Source organism: Vanellus vanellus, assembly GCF_965231255.1.
Source record: "Vanellus vanellus genome assembly, chromosome: 1".
NCBI classification, from domain to species: Eukaryota; Metazoa; Chordata; class Aves; order Charadriiformes; family Charadriidae; genus Vanellus; species Vanellus vanellus.
In genome coordinates, this window is record NC_138905.1 from 100,461,779 (window position 1) to 100,479,186 (window position 17,408).

The following is a 17,408-nucleotide window of genomic DNA, read 5'->3' on the forward strand; positions in this document are numbered from 1 at the left end:
TTTATGTTGGTTAGTCTTCAATTTGATCCCAGTGCATTTTCTTTTACAGGTGCCTGATTCAATGTTGTGGGAAAATGTATCAAATGAGGAGTGGTGTAAGAACACTACATGAAGAAGCATCAGTTTGTTCCCCAGTTGGCCTTAATCATAAAGCAGTCTCAAATTACTAAAGAAAAACATGACCTTGATAAAGACAAAGCACATTTTCTAGACAAAACTCACAGAGGAATAATAGGAGCTCTGCAGGTCTTGAGTCCAGAAAGGTTGCTACAAAATCCCCGAAGTACCAGTTATCCGAAAAGCCACGTTCATTCCAAATGTGTGACTGAAGCTTAGCAGCACAGTCTTTCTAGCATGAAGGTTTAAGGGAAATAAGGCGCACAGTTGAGCAGGTGGAGAAAGCAGAGGTGTTAATTGCATTATGGAAACAAAACCAGCCGATTCTGAAAGCTGCTTTCATTGGAAAATGTGTGGTTAAAGGCTATCCATCCACACAGCTGGGAAGGAATCATTCAGGAAGGTGTTACGTTATTATAATATGGATAAGAAATGCATAGAGGAACATGCATTTGTTTTTCAAAGTTTGCATATGTGATTCCATTATCTGCTCAAAAGCACAGAGCGAGCTCATTTAATAAACTTATACTCAGAATCCAAAAAGAGGAATGTAGAAAGAAATCTAAGGTGGATGGAATGCTCGAATAGCCAAAAACTTGAAGTACAGAGCATGCAAGGAAAAGTGAGTTGATGTGATACTAAGTGTGAAAGTTATGCACAGTGGAAATCAGAGGTGTGCAAGAGAAGCCCTTTTCTAGGTTATGGTAAAATGTGTACTTTAAGAGTGTCCTGTGAAACATCTGTTGTACGTGCGGGAAGACTAATACAAGCAGTACATGCACAGATTGTGTGGATATTAACAGAAGCAGATTGAAATAAATGCAGAATGTGAAGGGGGTTAAGCTTGCGTTACAGGGCAGGGTTAAACTAATTTTCTGGCAATACAGAGGTCCTTCGGCTATTGGTATGACTAAAAAACTTGAGATGGCTTCCAGTTTAAAAAAAAAAGTTAAAAAAAAAAAGGGGCAGACAAAAAAAGAGCGCATGTCAAGTTGGGGGGGGGGGGAGATCAGAAAGAGCCTGATTTACATATGTGATGTTGCTTAATGGTGGTAGGTCACAACTCAGTACTGTAACTACTTATTTACTGTCTAGAGAAAGGGAGAAAACATCAATTGACTCAACCTTAGGACACATTACAACCCTATCTTGTAGCATCTCTTGAAAAGATAGCCTTTCCCAGAAGTTAGTGAAGGAGTTAGACTTAAATATTAAGCACTTTATCCAAAATTCACTGTTCATAGAAACAATCAGAATGTGAAGACAGGAAATTTGAGTCATTCAGCTCTATATGTAACATTAAAATACAGGACGCTTGGAAACCAAAAAGATGCTGTTGTGGTTTTTGATCTTTCCACCCCAAACAGAAGTGTGGCAAACATGTACATTGTCTAATTACTATGTTAATTTATCTTACACTGTCTTGCCACCTAAAAATCTTTTATTTGGGATCCGGTTCTCCGTGGGTAGCTGAAAATTTTAATGTGATTGCAGGCACTGAAGGTATAGGGGTGAAAATCAGTGTATACAGATGGAGTCATCACAGAAATGTAGGACCACTGTTCCTGCTCAGCTAGTTCGCTTGCTGAATAGTTCATCACAATGCGTGTATGGAATAATAAGATTATCAACTTGGTTAAATCAACAGATATGTAAAGACTAATGAGTAAAAAAATCAAGAGGTACATTAAATCTGTTCATTGTAGCAATGGCTTACACTTGCAAACCTAAGGGTTTTATTGTAAAATAGGCTGTTACGTAGTTCTGGAACTTAAATTTAATAGTTCAGTAATGCCTCTGCTAATAATCCTCTGTGAAATTAAACAGTTATTTGCATTAATTCTGCTTCCTTTTCACCTCCCAGGAGGTAAAAACGACACAAATTCAAAATCATACTCTTTTGAAGTCTAGAAATTTTTTGCCTTAACTTTGAGTTGGATTAACGTAAAAGGTTATAAAATTATGATCACAGGTATGTGTGCATTACATTATTACAGATAAGTGGCCCACTTTCAGAGCTTTGTATGACATTTGAGGCACCAAAGAATTTTTTTTGCTGTTGCAAAAAATGATTTAAATGCATCATTCATTATATATACATGTATACACACACTATATATATTTACATATATAAATACATTAGAAGTTTTTAAACGTAAATTTAATGGGGACCTTACCAGCCAAATGCACTTTCACATTTTTTGCTTTCAAGTTACCAACTAATTTTTAAGGACCCAGATATCATCTTGAATGTTCCCAGGCTCCCCTTTCTTTGCTTAACATTGTTAATCTAGTTAAATTTGCTGAAATATATTTGGGGGAAAAAAAAGGTTTATTTAAAAGTATTACAGTTTTAAAAATCTGAAAACTCAGTCAGTAGATATGACAAAAATGTTTGTGTAAAGTCTTTTAAATGTACCTTTAATCTTTGGTGCTTTTTTGCCTTTTCCTGGAGCTCCATGTGTTTGAAGGTGCTTTGAAAACATGATTGAGACTTGTATTTTCTTTGGTTTAAGTGTGTAGATAAATGCATCTATGTACATGCATAAACTGTGACCATAATTTTTTGTACCTGCATTAAAATAATTTTTGTTCAAAGATGGTTTTCTTGGACACCACCATTTGTTTATACCGTGTGTTCAGTATATACACTTTGGAGAACTGGAAAACTGAATTCTTACGTAGGTGAACATTAGCATCACCCAACACCTGTCAGAAATATGCTAAATTGACTTGAAGTAGCAAGTGGGTGGTAACATTTTTGTTTTAATAATGATTTTTACTTCAAAAGACATTGCATTTTCTTTAAACTACTGTCTGATACCTGTTGGTATTCTCAGATAGTTGCAGTATCAAGCAACTTTAATTAGGAGCAAAAAGATACTTGTAATGTATGGGGAATAATTCTACATGCTTTTTAAACATTCTTTACTATATTGAGTATTACCCTATACTAAGCCTGCAACTTCTAGGGCTGAAAAAGATTCCAAATCTAGAACTGAAAGTGTTGTGGTTTTTTTTTCCCCAGGCATTAAGCATTGTATGATATAATTGGAAATACTTCTTCAAGATGTATCAGTTTGATTCAATAAATACTGAAGTACATGTGTAATGCAAGCATGCAAATACCTTCTAGCTGCCTGAAGTTATACATGAGCTGAGGAGCTTTGTTGGATCAAAGTTTGTGCATTTCATTGCTGATGATCATATTCTAGTAACATTCCTTCAGGTGGCTATAACTTGGATTTAGACTTTCCTTTTAGACTGTCTAACCCGATCACAGTTCGCTGCAAAGGTCATGTAAGTTCTAATTTTCAAAGAGTTGCCGCTTGGTAGGCACCTTTCACAAAAAAAAAAAAAAAAACAAACCAATAAAATACTGAAAGTAGGTTGAAAGTGGTCATATCTGTGGGGAAAGGTCACTGGTACTTTGGTTATTTAGCCATATTCATTAAAACTATATAAATTGTATAGTTTGGATAATTTATAACATAAAATTTTGTGATTTTGATATCACATTGAAGGTTCAGCTGTACTCATTTCTTTCATTGTTTAACACCAGTGGTATGGACAAAAGACAAAGGGGGGTGGTAGTGTTACTATTTTCTTAATTTATTTGGTACTGTATAACACCTTTCTGATTAAATGCAGTGTATGCATTTTGGGACTCTGTTAATTTGTAAAAGCTGTTACAGGTTCAGCAAGAAAGGAAATTTGTGCTTCCTTGTTGAATGTTAAATTATTTTACTTTGCATTTTATATAAGAGTACAAATTAAAACTGAGCCATCAAACTGCAATAAATCAACAGTAGTGTTTCATTTTAAAAACTTTTTTGTACTGTACATAGATTTGTTCAATAAAACATTGTCTTTGTTGTTGGTAGAAATTGATCTTGTCTTTTGGGGAACCACTCTGAAAATACTGCTGTAATGTTTATAGTTACCATGTTATGTTTGGTGTATGATTGTTGCACAGCTGCTAGGTCTTGATGTTCCAGGTGTGTGGATATTTGGATTTGAATGGACTAAATCTGTTCAATTATATCCAAGAATACCCAGGATTATACCAGGGTCATTAACACAGAACTGCTGTCTCCACACACCCCACACACACAGCCCCTTCCCTCCCTTTCCTTCCTTTTAGTTAATTAACTTACCTGCTGTGGTAAATTTGGGACCTTTTAGTTAAATAAGTATTCAAAAAGTCTTAGTATTATTACAGATTCTTTACAAATAGATAACTGCTGAAGAGAGAAGCATGTCTGTGTGTGAGGGAGACGAATAGCTTTTCTGGTCACCGGTGTGAGTCACGCGAAGAACACGCCTACTGCAGAAAAAGCTTCCATCAGCGTTTGAAGCTTAGACACCCAGCAGTCCATCCTCAGGTTTGACTAGCGCTAACCATCTTCAAAACACTGGCAGCTTTAAGATCATTTATTTAAATAGTCAGCCAGGTGCACTGGGAACCAGGCTTTGTAATTAGCACATATGCCTATGTAATTTACAAGCATCATGTATTTTTTAGATGATATACTCCCCCATAAAGGGAAACAATCAGAACCCATGCGGAAAGGGGGATCTGCTCAGTGATCAACCCAGATCTCAGGGCAGGACATGCCTGTGAGGTCTCTGACCTGGTAACGCAGGGCTCGTGTAGTGGTTTTTAGCATGCAGATGGAGAATGGCCTAAGGCTGGCAGTGCAGAGCTGGATGTGGTAGTGGTTGGAAGGACTATGAAAGCTTGCAAGAGGAAGTTGTATGTGGTGTTTAAAAAAAAAAAAAACACCACCCTATGGACCCATGTTCATTAGTGGCTCGTATGGTGTTTACCCCTGGAGGAGAATGACTTGAAAATATGGTGGCTGTTGACCCCTCTGAAGCTATTGCGTCAGGCTGGGAAGCCAAACTTGGCACCACAAACAGGTCTGGGTGCAGCAGCTGTAAGATCCCTCTGCTTCTACTTGTTTGTCTTTCTCCAGCATAAAATTGTTGAAGCTCTGCAGCGGCCCTGCATTTTGAGTATCGAATGCTGGCCTGAACCTCCAAGGAACATTGGTTGGCACTAACACACAGAGCTGAGCCTCCATTGTTGCACTGTATGAGCTTATGTTTGTTTCTGATTGTGCTGCTAATAGAGATAGTAACCTCTAGTCTGATACACTTCTTTCCATTGCTTTGTTTAGTCCCCCTTGATTTATTGCTGGAGTCCAGTGATAAAAACAGTGTAATTCCTTTTGTCTTTTGCTTCAAAAAGTTCGATGCTGTCATCTGAAAATTCCGGATCATTTAGATTTATTATTCACAGTCCTGTAAATTCTTAATGTTCTTTGATCACGGATTTATACTATCTTTGCAAAACTTTTAATGGTGATTTTTTTGTGTAACTTTTCACTTAAAGTTTATCTTCATTTTCTACTTTGTATAATTTTGACAAGGTCCTTGCCTAAGAAAATTACAAAGTTTGGACATAAGTGTAAGGGTTCTCAAATCTCTGGTCCTATGGCATAGTACCTATTTTGCAGGCAAAGTATTTATTAAAATGGCAATGTATATATAAGCCATTTGATAAATTCATTGCTAAATATATTAACATACCAAATGTAGACTTTTATGCCCTGGGTATTGGTTCAGTTCCTTTGACATGCTAACATTACAGGCAGAAGTAACAATTTTTCAGTGGAACAGTACCCAAAGTGGGTAACCGAATGCAGCATTGCAAGTTTTCTCATCAGTGGCCCACTTCACAGCAGCTTATTGTGGCTGGTAAACATCTGGGTTGTGAGGACTAAATATTGAGCCTTGAGCCGAAGGGGAGGTTGGGGTGCCTGGATGAATGAAGCACCTAACAATTAGAAGCGACTGGATAGAGCAAAGAGGTGCCCAAGTGTGCTTGAAATATTCTATATAAGTTTAAGGCAAATGCCAATCTGAGGTTGTTTAGTATACAGGTGACTTTTAAGTACTTGAATTTTGTGTGCTGAAAGGGTCATATTGGGAACAATTTTTTTCTGATTCTTAGAATTATGTAAGAAAAAAAGTAACTGTCAATGATGGCAGGTAGAAGGTATAAAATACCAGTTCAAGGTTATGAAATGAAATTGAATGAGAGGTACAGTTAAACTGACTAGACTTTATATGGTAACTAGCATAATCTACACTACATAAGTTAACTTGTTGGAAAATTTAGTGTAGGATAGCAGTGGTAAAATGAGTTAATGCAATGGCCAGTGTCATTTAAGTATGTGTGTAAATATCTTTAAATTATTATAGTTTAAGACTGGCCCCACATATAAAACAGCTACTTCTACAGATTACTGTAAAATTTATCTGTTTGCTGTTGTAGTCAGCAATTTCTCATTTATTTAGCTGAGCTTTCAAAGGAAGGAGAAAAAAGTCTGTAACTGGTATTTTGGTTAAGTTCAGTTCCTGCCATTCAAATAACCTTGGCTAAATTTTGTGCTGTTTTGTTGGTGTCAGAGCAGTGCCTATGTGACCTAAAGCATCTAGCGCTGTCTGAAGCTATATTCCTGTGTATCAGTATCATTAAATCCAGTATTTTCTGTCTCAGTGCCTGACTTCTGCACTGGGCTCATAGAAACAAGAGGACAGTTGACTTTTTAGGGATATAATTTGCTGTAAATAAAATTCTGAATAGGGCAGGGGGGGTGTAATCGGGGGAGAGGTTCACTTGTAGTGACTTCTTGAGTTACAACTGCAGTTTAATGTTAAAGTGTTCTATTCACCTTTTGTTTATATAGGCTAATAATTTTCCTGTTTCTTCCCCTCTAAAAATGCCAGTTTACGTTCCTTGTCAATGATCAAAGTCAATTTTGAAAGTTTGAATGAAAAGTCTATAGTGAATTCTGAGTGATGGCAAAGACAATAAAATCAATTTCAGAGGCTTTCCCCTTTCCCCCCCCCCTACCTCCAGAGGGGAAGCACTTACAAGGTATAGGAGTAAATCCACTAAAAGTGCTGACCTTCATTTAAAATAAGAAAGGAGAGGGGAAAAAAAATCAGTTCTGAACATGAAAGAGGCTTTCCAATCTCTGTCATGACAATGCACTTTTCTTCTCAGGATTAATGGGAAAGTGCCAAAAAAAAAAAAAATCACTGAAAACACATCAAACGTGTCAAAATAATCTAATTTTTAAAAAGGCATCTTGATTTTTTTCCTCTGAATTCTAGAATATTCAGTTAGCTATTATTCCCCTGAAGGCTGCAAATCTAAATAGGTTTATTTAAATGTAAGCGAAATGAAGTGAAAGGTCATTTATATTTCTTGGATGCATTTTATAACTTTAAGCTTGTAGGATTAATTTTAAGAAATTCAATATTTCAGCAGCAAAATTACCTTGGTGGCACGGAGGTTGTCCCATTTTTCATGAACCAATTTTGCTTTGTAAACTCTAATATGGATATGCAGAATTCTGCACTGCATATTATGGTGGGAGGTGTGTCTTTTACATGAAGAGCGCACAAGTAACTGGTCTTACAGAATGTGTAATAGCTGTATGGCAATGACATGTATATTATATGTGAGGCTGATCTTGTCAATAGAAGCTGTTACATTCTTAACTGTGTAAAGAATATTAAATCAATATACACGTGAGGGGAAATTTGGCACAGCAGACAGTAAGCATTATTGTATTGAATCTTTCCAGATGCTACAGGACTGAATTTTTATCTGAAAGTTAGACTTAAAATTCATGAGCAATATTGGTTCAGCTGTTTCTGGTTTATTTTGCGTTCATTGCTATAGCTCAAGAGAATAGCTATTACTCTAGCTCTGTGTGTGTGTTGGTTTTCCTTCTGATGAACCAGGGAGAACTTCATGGACAGGATTTTCTTCCTCAAAGAGGAAACAATCACCTAAAACAAATGTATATGTAACGCGATGGGTAGGGGTGTGTTCTGTGTTCATGTAGGTGATCTGTCTTAGGTTTATGAGATCTTGAGGGCAGGCATTCATTACCACAGGTCTGAACAGGGCCTACCATAAAGAAGTGTTCAGTTGTTTTGTCACCTCTTGGCACAAAAGCATCACCAGTAGTTTTAACTCCTGTCTTCAAGCGATGGTCTGTGTATCCGTACAGAATCTAGGTCTTCCTGGTTTTGAAACCACAGGCAGCTTTAGCACCGAAAGGCGGCCTCCTTATGCTACCCATATTAAAGCATGGGTTTGATAAAAGTGCCTGCTTTTTCCACCTCAGTGAGGTCAAGTACTCATTGCACCTGTGTTTTTCTCAGCACCAGCCCTTGTGTTAGCTTATGGTCCTTAGCTTAACTGATGCTTCTGCTGTTGTCTCTTTTCTTTTTTGTTCATATTTTTCCTCCTTTTTCTTTTCTCTCCCTAATCCATAAAGTTTTTTCTGCCCTTGACTGAGAAAATACTGCTGCGTGGAGGGGCAGCACGAGGTTCAATACTCCCAAGGTTCAAGACAAGCAGCTTTGGCTTACAGAAATTCATTTTCTCAGGTGGGTGCTGTGCTGTCAGGTTTCCTAGTCTTGCGGACGCATGCAACTTGCTTGGGGTTAGTTCCCCAGCTCTCCAAGAGCTCCATCGTTCACGAGTGGAAGACTTCCTCCATACCACACTGGCTGCATCTCCGATATCCACAGATGGGTCAGTCCAGCTGAAGTCACCGCCGTAGACCTTACCACAGCTTGACTTCCAAAGGCTGTTAACACTCAAGGGCATCTGCACTGAGCCATTCCCAACAGCTGCGTCCCATGGGGAGCCTGGCTTGTGCCAGGCCTCCCTCTCCAGGGGGGCCGTCGCCCTGGAGAGTTGCTTGGAAATACTGAGACCACATGCCTTGGCTCTGCCTCAACGATGAAAACCTGTTGTTAAACAGCTGGGGGAGGGTCATGTTCCATTCTCCTTTTCGTTCTCGCCTGGGCTTGTGGGTGAGGAGTGGAAGCCACCAGCTAGCTACCGCGGGGCAGGTGGGGTCACAGCACTTTGTAGCAATACTGCACTGGCTCAAGGGATAGGGGAAGAAAATTAGCATGACAAATTCACCATCTGATGGAAGCGAAGTGTGATACTAAAATGTATATATCATTTATGTGAAGGGTTTATAATTAAGTTCACTCTCTTGTGACTTTCCCCTGCCCAGGGGCTGGGCTGGACTGCAGCCATCGGGTCCTTCCCCTGCCTGGCTCTTGCTCTCCACGGTCGGCCGAGGTCGTACCCGTCCGGGGCCTGGGCCCGCCACCTGAGGACGGTTTCTCCCGCTGCGGGGAGGAAGCTTGCGGCCCGGTCTCGTCTCTCTTGTCGCCGGCTCCCAGGCGGAACCTTAGTGTCAGCCCCTATTTCCACCCGGCGCCGATCGGCGGCGGCACGGGGAGAGGCGGGGGGGAACTGCTTAGAGCGCCGTACGGGAAGCTGCCGTTGCTAGGGGCTGCAGCTTGGGGAAGCGGCGGCGCTTCCCGCTCCGGCGGGCCGGGCCGGGCGATGGCGTCGCTGGGGCTGAGCGAGCGGGAGCAGGCCGGCTGCCGCCAGCTCCTGGAATTTCTCGAGACCGAGGAGCTGATGGCGCTGACGGACACCGTCACCAACCGCCTGGTGCACCCGGAGGGCCGACAAGGTGCGCGGAGCCGGTGACGGGACCGCTAACTCCTGCGGCGGCCTCCGCGGCCGGGATGCTATAGCCGGCCCCTGGGCTGCCCTTCCCCGGCGGGCCGCGGGCCTAGAGGCAGCCGGGCCGGACGTGGAGGCGAGGCCGAGGGCTGCGGGCGCGTCCCTGCTCCGCCGCCGCTGGCTTCGGGGCGGGCCGGGGAGGGGAAGGCGAGCTAGGCCGGTGTGCTGGGCCCGCTTACATCTGAACGGCACCGGGATTTGGCTGCGGGGAGTCTGGGGTTTATTTTGGCCAAGGAGCTTACGGCTGCTAGGGGCTTGCAGCAGATTTTCGGATCTCGAGCGCTTCTTTTACTCTTTTAGACGCCCCTCCCCCCCTCCCCCGGTGTGCTTCGTGCACTGCTGTGCCCCTGCTATGCCCTGTTAGTGTTTAAAAAAGTGTTTAAAGCTCAAGTGTCTCCTGCTATTTGCGTTAATGACATTTGCTTTCAGGTTTTGAAAGGGTAAAACACAAATCAAATATTGAACTTATTTCTTTAGAGAATGGAGCACTTTCAGGTGTCACCATTCTCCATCACTCTGTAGATGTTGAGATTTGTTTCGTAAAACGTAATTTTGTATGTGACCTGAGGCCATTCAGCATATTGCCCTGAAATACGCTTATCCAAAACCCTTGAATATGTTTCATGTGATGTAACTCAGACCTGTAAGATTTGCCAAACACATTTCTTAAAAAGTTCTTATGCCTTTAGTCTTTCTTCTTGCCTTTTTTCATCTACTTTTTGCAGTGGTTGTCAGTTAAATTAAAAGGTGTGAGTTTTGTTTGGGTTTTTTTTTTTACATCAGCTATTAGTCTCTTCTAGTTTAAAACTTACAGTTTTTATAGGTAACATGTACCCAGCCCCAGTTCAGGTGAGAACTGGCTACTACAACTACTTTAAAAGTGAATTTCAGTTTGTCGTGTTTCCTAATTTTGCCACAGAGCCTTGTAGCTGGATTTTTTTTAATGTTACACTCCAGTGCACTGTCATTGTGCTACAATGCATGGCGTTTATTTATGTACCAGGGAGTAATAATTTTATTAGCATGGAAATAAAACAGATCTAATTCCATTTCCATCAGTCATCGGGAACCGAGATGGAACCTCACTTTTGCAAACTACTGTGTGTTGTTTGAAAAACTAGAAACTTCTGGTACTAGAATTCTTGTTCAGCATATGAGGAATCAGATTACCTTAGTTATCTCTCTGTCTGCATTTCTGTCAATTTTGTATTCATGGGAAACATTTGAAAACTTGCCTATTCTTCAAAATAACAATGTGTTCTCTGACACGTTCGGAGATCACGTGAACTATCCATTTGATGCAGAAATTAAGATTCACATTCCATATTCATAAGAATGATAAAAGATTTGTCTGGTTCTTTCTCTGTGTAATCTTGCTTCCAAGAAGAGAGGTGCATGGCTTATTTTGAAATATCCCAGAGCTTTTCAAATGGAGAATGAAACCAAGCTCAGCTTTTGCTAAGTGAAGGTGCTGTATGGTGACACAAAGCAGGAAGCCCTAAATGATTTCCTGTTGAATGAACTTATTTTGAAGTTAAGGCTAGCTGCATCTCAGGAAGTATAGGTCAAATGCATTGTGTGCAAGAATCTTTATACTTCTTGAAGTACTTGAAGTTTCTGAACAGCTAGAAGATACTTGAAGAATATTGGTAATTTTGGAAGAAAAATCTGCATCCTTTTAATCAAGCTCAAATAATAACAAGTTACAAGCAGTCGTCGATACTGGAAGTAAGCATTACAAGGTAGCAAGGTCTTCAGGAAAAACAGCACTGTTTTTTGAACATGTTCCCAAGTCTTTGGATATCTTCTGTGTCTAATATGATTAGTTCAGATTTCAGTTTGCAAACAAACTTTTAAGTCTTTGCATTTCATTTGGGCTTGTCTTGTATTGCATTTGGAGGTGCTGGTCAGGAATTTAAGAAATGGCTTAGGTTTGGGTTTCAATTATGAGTGAAGCAACGGCTAACTTAAATTTCTTTACTTGCAGAAGCCATTCGTGCCATTTTGGTTTACAGCCAAAGCGTAGAAGAACTTTTGAAACGCAGAAAAGTCTATCGAGAAATTATTTTTAAGTATTTGGCAGCACAAGGAATTCCAGTGCCTCCTTCCTCTGAGAAACAGCTACTTATTGATCGTGTAAAGCAGTACTGGAGTGGGCAGCTTGCAACACGTCCCTCAGAGTCAGGGGAAAGAAAACCACATGCAGAGGTGAGTGCTGCTTTCAGAAAGACCTGAGGATGCTTAGCATTGGTTTTGGAGGATAACCAGTGTAAATGTTCTAATGTACACCCAAAATGTGGCTATTCACCTGTGTTTAAGAAGGTACTGAACCTCTTTAACTCTTGGCTTGTTTGATTTTGGTTTAGTTGTCTGTTGTTTTTTTTTTAAATCACATCATTTAAAGGTGTCTGTGCCAACATATCACTTGCAGAGCAGTCTTCTGCTCTGTCTTGCAAAGTATATTAGTGCATTTGAACTCCGTGTGAGGTCTTCTTTATGCTTTTAATTTTTGAAGTTGTACTGTAAGCTAAAATAGAGGGTATTCACAAATAATTCTGTGGATTCAAGGACAATTGAAACCAGAATTAATGGTATAGAAATCTTGCATAGCCCCTTTTAATTTTTTACTGTGATGGATAAACTTTTGGTATAGATCTGGGATTTCCAGTCATCCTCCAGCCACACCAGGCACTAGCAATACCATTGTTAGGGCACATCCTGGAGCAGAGAAAAGAGATGCTGTTGATAGTGGATCATAGGGCAAAAACATCTGTCAGACTGTCGTCTAAAATGTTGCAGGCGAGGGAGGGAATGGAGAGAAAACTGCCTTTTGGTAAGTGGCCTTGATCTACTTGTAGAGACAGTGCAGTCAAAATAGCACTGTCTGTAAGCTGTTTTCCTTCTTACCTCTTGCAATTAGAGTGCAGAATGGATTTAGCAAATTTTTATTTCATTGAAGTGTAAAATTTGTAGCAATGCCAGGTCTGTGTCATTTTTCCCTGTTGATATTAGTAACATTTAATACAGTGTAACTAAATGTGTTTTGGCAATTACAGGTTATTTTGAACTTCAAAATTTTGCCATTTAGCAAATCCCCGTGGCTCCAGTGTTTTGTTTGTCTTGGATCTTTACCATGTAGTTCTAAATAGCCACCTTGCTTTTTCAAGTGTTGTACTTCTGAGACCTAATGGGCAACAGCCCCACCAGCTGGACTGTTAGAGCTCTCTAGTTGTTGATAACGTATTACGTTGAGCTTTCTGTCAGGGATTAACTGATGTGAATTATGATTTAGCTGAGAATTGTTTTCAAAACAATTTTTTGTGTGCATATTTTGGAAAAAAAAAATTTTACTCTTGCAAGATTGCTTCCCAGTTGTTACCCCACAGTGAAGTTTTATAATTGAAGGTAAGAAAATGTAATTCTCCAAAGTACTTCAAACACATTCACAAAGAACCACAAAGTCAACTGGTTTATTTAGCACATACATCTTTCTTTGCCTTTATTTTCCCTTAATTCTTGTGGCCATTTTGAAGAAATAGGTAACAGTTCTACATAACAAAATTAGAAATTAATTACAGTTTATTGTGAAACAAATATGGCATTACTATATAGAAGTCCCCAAAATTTTCATACATTATTACTTAATACTTACTTAAAACATAATATAATACTTACTAGACTTGGATGTTAGCAAACTTGACATTTGATTTACATCTAGAAGTCTTGCTGTCAAGTTGCAAATACTGCCCTACAAAATAAGTGTACATTTAGTTCTTGTTCAAAAACCATGTCACCTTACAGTTGGAGGTCATGTATCTTTACGTTGGAAAGTTTGGGTGATTTTTTGTACTTAAAATAATCTTACCTATAGTAAGAGAAGGCAGAGGATAAACAAACTACATATGTACAAATTAAATAGACTCACAGGACTGCTACTTGAGCGACCAATTGTTGCCTTTTACAGTGATGCTTACTTTAGAAAGAAGCGTCCTCTAAACCAAATGTGTTTTTATAATCAACTGAAAAACCTGTCTTAAATATCTAATTGCTAAGCAACCTGTTTACTTAGTGTTTGTCCTTAAATTTTGCTATTCTATTACACAGTTGTAGACATACCAAGAATTCAACTGCAAGGAATAGATTTTTTTTTTCCTTAGTTTGACCCATAATAGTGTCTAAAAAAAAAATATTACTGTTTTTACTACTTACTTTGTTGCAGTACATATTTAGTGATACAACACATGGAGCAGTTTGTCACCCTCTTCTGATACAGTTTTAATAACATGACCATTGGTTCCTCACCGATACTTTTGCTACTTACTGTGAATTTGGCTTCAAAACTTTATACCCACCACTCTGTTGTCAGTCTCGGCAACCCATCATTAAACCTACATATTTTTTGAAGTATTTTTTATCCCTCTACATCTTAGGTGTATTTTAGGGGGGGCTGCGTGTCATTTTCTGTAAAACAAGGAAAAAAAGGGCACAAGTGACTTGTCCATAACCTATGAGGAACTAGTGGAAAATGTATTTTCCGTAGTTGCATGCTTTCCTTCACTGACTCATTCTTCTCTAAAGCTTCTAGACGAGATAAGAATCTTTTACTGAGCCTTTTCAAATTATTCTTTGAAGGTTTGGCTGTTTGCTAGCAATGTTTACTTTGTCTCACTACTTAAAAATACTTTCTCATCAGATTCACTGTTGAACAAAGGATTTTATGACAGTCTAAAGGAAGGATTTTATGACAGGCTGAATGGAGTTGCCTTTATTTCCAGAGTAAGCCTGTGCTGCTGTGTGAAAATCCCTGCAGCCCTCCTATCCCAATGTCATATTTTGTCAGTCTGTTTTAAGTGATCAGTTGTACAATTAGAAAAGTAACTGAGATTCCTCAAGACTATTGTCTATTTTGGAGGAGCAAAGGTAACATAAGTTATAGTTTTCTTTGATTTGGGCTCTTTTCCTATTAGGAATATGGTGAGGAATACAAACATCACTCATGAAAGTCACCAAGCATCTTTTGGATGATTTTTGGCAGTCTTACTGCCAAACAGGGCTAAATTCAGGCACGTGATCTGATGGAGAAAAAGTTCTGGAATACATTAATTCTTTGAGTTTCAGCTCTCCCTGGATTAGTTGTGCATTTTGTTGGCGTATTCCACTGACATAGGTAAAATAACCCGATAAATCAGAAGTATTCTGTCAGCTTTGGGTATTAGGATATGCATATTCAAAAGGCGACTTCCTGATAAGTCCTGTTGGTTCTTATCAGCTTACAAAGATGCAGAGACCAACACAATTCACCAAATTAAAAGAGACTGAAGGCAACATGAAACAGGAAAAACATGTCAACATAATTGCTTATTTACAAGCACTTTTTTGGAAATCGCTATGCCTTAATATGAAATTAGCTTTTCAGGTTGAGTCTGTATCTTTCTTGTTTTTCTGTAACATTTGGAAATGTAAAGGCCAGTGAAAAGTTACTAACCCAGCTGCTTTTTGCTCAGCAGAAGTTTTGTCAGTGTGAGAATCATGGTCTCATGCAAGTTGTTCAAAAATCCTTCCCTGCCCTTTTTCAGTAGAGCCAGGATTTCCCTCTTTGTTTATAAATTGTAGACCAAGACAAAACTGAAGGACTATTCTAACTGTAATTCAAATAACTTACTCTGTTTCTCTAGATAAGATAATCATGATCTTAAAAAAAAAAAAAAGAGGTTTTACTTTATTGTTTTTCTTCATGCACTCTGCCTTGGAACACTTGAAGAAGACTTAGAACGTTTAAAATAAGTATTTACATGATTTTGTGTTGTTCTAAGTGGTAATCTTGCATGTTAAGGCTAAGTGGTTCTAAGAAAAAAATGTGCTTGATTGCAGAGTCATGGAGGGAGACAAAAGTCACCACAAGATGCCATTCGTGATCTAGGAGAAGAATTCTGTCAATGGTTCTTTGAACTCCTGAATTCTCAGCATCCCTTGGGAGTAAAATCTGAAGAAAGATGGGGACCACAGCATTTTTGGGAGGATGTCAAAATGAAGTTCTGTTACAACACATTAGAAAAAAACATGGAAGAATACATTGGTGCAGAAATGGTGAGCCTTCGTCTCCTTTCGTTGGTTAAAGAAGAATATCTTCTGTTCAACCCTAATTTGCATGCCAGTGGACTGAAATGTGCCATGTCTCGACATGGGTTAGTACTGGTAGCAGTGGCTGGCACGGTACATAGAGACAACACTTGTTTGGGCATCTTTGAACAAATTTTTGGACTCATTAGCTGTCCTGTTAGGGAGAACACCTGGAAAATAAAAGCTGTGAACCTTAAAATAGTTGGACAGAATGCTCTGGAGCCTGGGATGCAAATTGAAAAACCCTCCCTAAAATACGAGTCAAACCAACTGCAAGAGTTGTTTGATGGGAAAGAACTGACTGTGTTTGAACCTCAGAAATTCTGAGCAATTCTTTCACAACTGAGTGACTGGGTGAGGAGGAGAACATACACCACTTGTCGTGCACAGTTGAATATTGAAATGGTTGCAGCCACGTGATGTTGTCTCTCTTTTGGGTCGGATTTGCTGGATGATGAACTGAGTGGGATACAGAGTCTAAACTATTAATAAAGGTCATGCTTTTGGGCACCTTTCCAAGAGCTAACAAATATTTCATAGTATTACTTCAGTTTTTGTACTGTAGTTAGGAATGGAGTTAGTTTGGTTATTCTTCGTTAAAAAACATGGTTACATTTAAATATGGGTTGGCAGCAGTATATAATGAGCTTAGATGACTTGGGGTTCACAAACTGCAGGTTGCTTTTCTTCAGGTCACCAGTTTAAACTCTTACCTGAGTTGTAACAGGAAGTCGTTGTTTCTGGCTTTTTGGAATTGGGATTGGTGGGTGTCTAAATGGACTTCTAAGTCCCAAGAAAACCATCTGTGCTTTAGGAGTTTTTAGAGAGAACAGACAAAATAATGTGAATGGACACTGCTGCCACTTATGTTCTAAATGTGGTTCTGTCACTGAACAATAGAAGTAGTTTAATGGGACAATGCAGGGAACTTAGCATCATTGAAGTCTTTTTCTCTTTGGGTTGATAGCTTCCTTTCCTTTTACCTTATGGTTCCAACCTTGTGATGAATACAGACAAACTCTCTGTTGTTCTCTCTGTGTCCCCAAGCAGACAAATTTGAAATGGTTGCCCAAGCTTTCTTTTCTAGCACTGACTCTTGGATCAAGTAGTTGATTTAATGGCTTACAGCAGCGCTGTGTGAACCAAATGCTTTGATAATTATTTTGTATATACTTGCAACAGAGTTTTTAATATAAAACTTACGATTTTTGTATGTTGTCTCAAAATAAGAATTTTGTCTACTCTGAGCTGCTTTATCGCATTTGTTAACACTGGGCAGTTACAATGATAAGTGATATTAAATAAATAATCTAATTACTACTTAATAACTGAAATTATTGCCATTGTAGAACTTGAGGGTTTTTTACTTTTATTATTTATAAGTGATAAGAGGTGAAACAAGAGGGAAACTTCTTTTTCTGCAGCTTGCTTGGATTTTTTGCGAGTTTTGTTTTAAGTTCATAGCTTCACCAATACAAGTTGTGAAAATGGAAACATTTCCCATGGCATGGGAACAATTCTTTTG

The 17,408-nt window shown here is 39.0% G+C and overlaps 2 protein-coding genes across 2 annotated transcripts in view; both read left to right on the forward strand.

Annotated features, from left to right (window-relative positions):
* Positions 1-3,994, forward strand: part of ZNF654 (zinc finger protein 654) — a 36,296-nt gene extending 32,302 nt beyond the window's left edge. The window contains exon 9 of the mRNA XM_082498493.1: positions 50-3,994. Within this exon, the coding sequence (XP_082354619.1) occupies positions 50-57 (8 nt within the window). The 3' untranslated portion in view covers positions 58-3,994. The remainder of the gene's footprint in view (positions 1-49) is intronic.
* A 5,576-nt stretch (positions 3,995-9,570) lies between these two features.
* On the forward strand, positions 9,571-17,195 carry LOC309683448 (uncharacterized protein C3orf38 homolog). Its single transcript, XM_082497735.1, has 3 exons — positions 9,571-9,710; positions 11,751-11,971; positions 15,635-17,195. Exons 1-3 carry the CDS (start codon positions 9,578-9,580, stop codon positions 16,208-16,210), a joined length of 930 nt encoding a protein of 309 aa, XP_082353861.1. The 5' UTR covers positions 9,571-9,577; the 3' UTR covers positions 16,211-17,195.
* Positions 17,196-17,408: the final 213 nt, after the last annotated feature.

What these genes read in the sequence shown, in the direction of transcription:
- LOC309683448 (XM_082497735.1), top strand. Translation starts at nt 9,578, where the DNA reads ATGGCGTCGCTGGGGCTGAGCGAGCGGGAGCAGGCCGGCTGCCGCCAG. An exon ending in GCACCCGGAGGGCCGACAAG is followed by an intron (nt 9,711 to 11,750) that starts GTGCGCGGAGCC and finishes CTTTACTTGCAG; the next exon opens with AAGCCATTCGTGCCATTTTG. An exon ending in AAAGAAAACCACATGCAGAG is followed by an intron (nt 11,972 to 15,634) that starts GTGAGTGCTGCT and finishes GCTTGATTGCAG; the next exon opens with AGTCATGGAGGGAGACAAAA.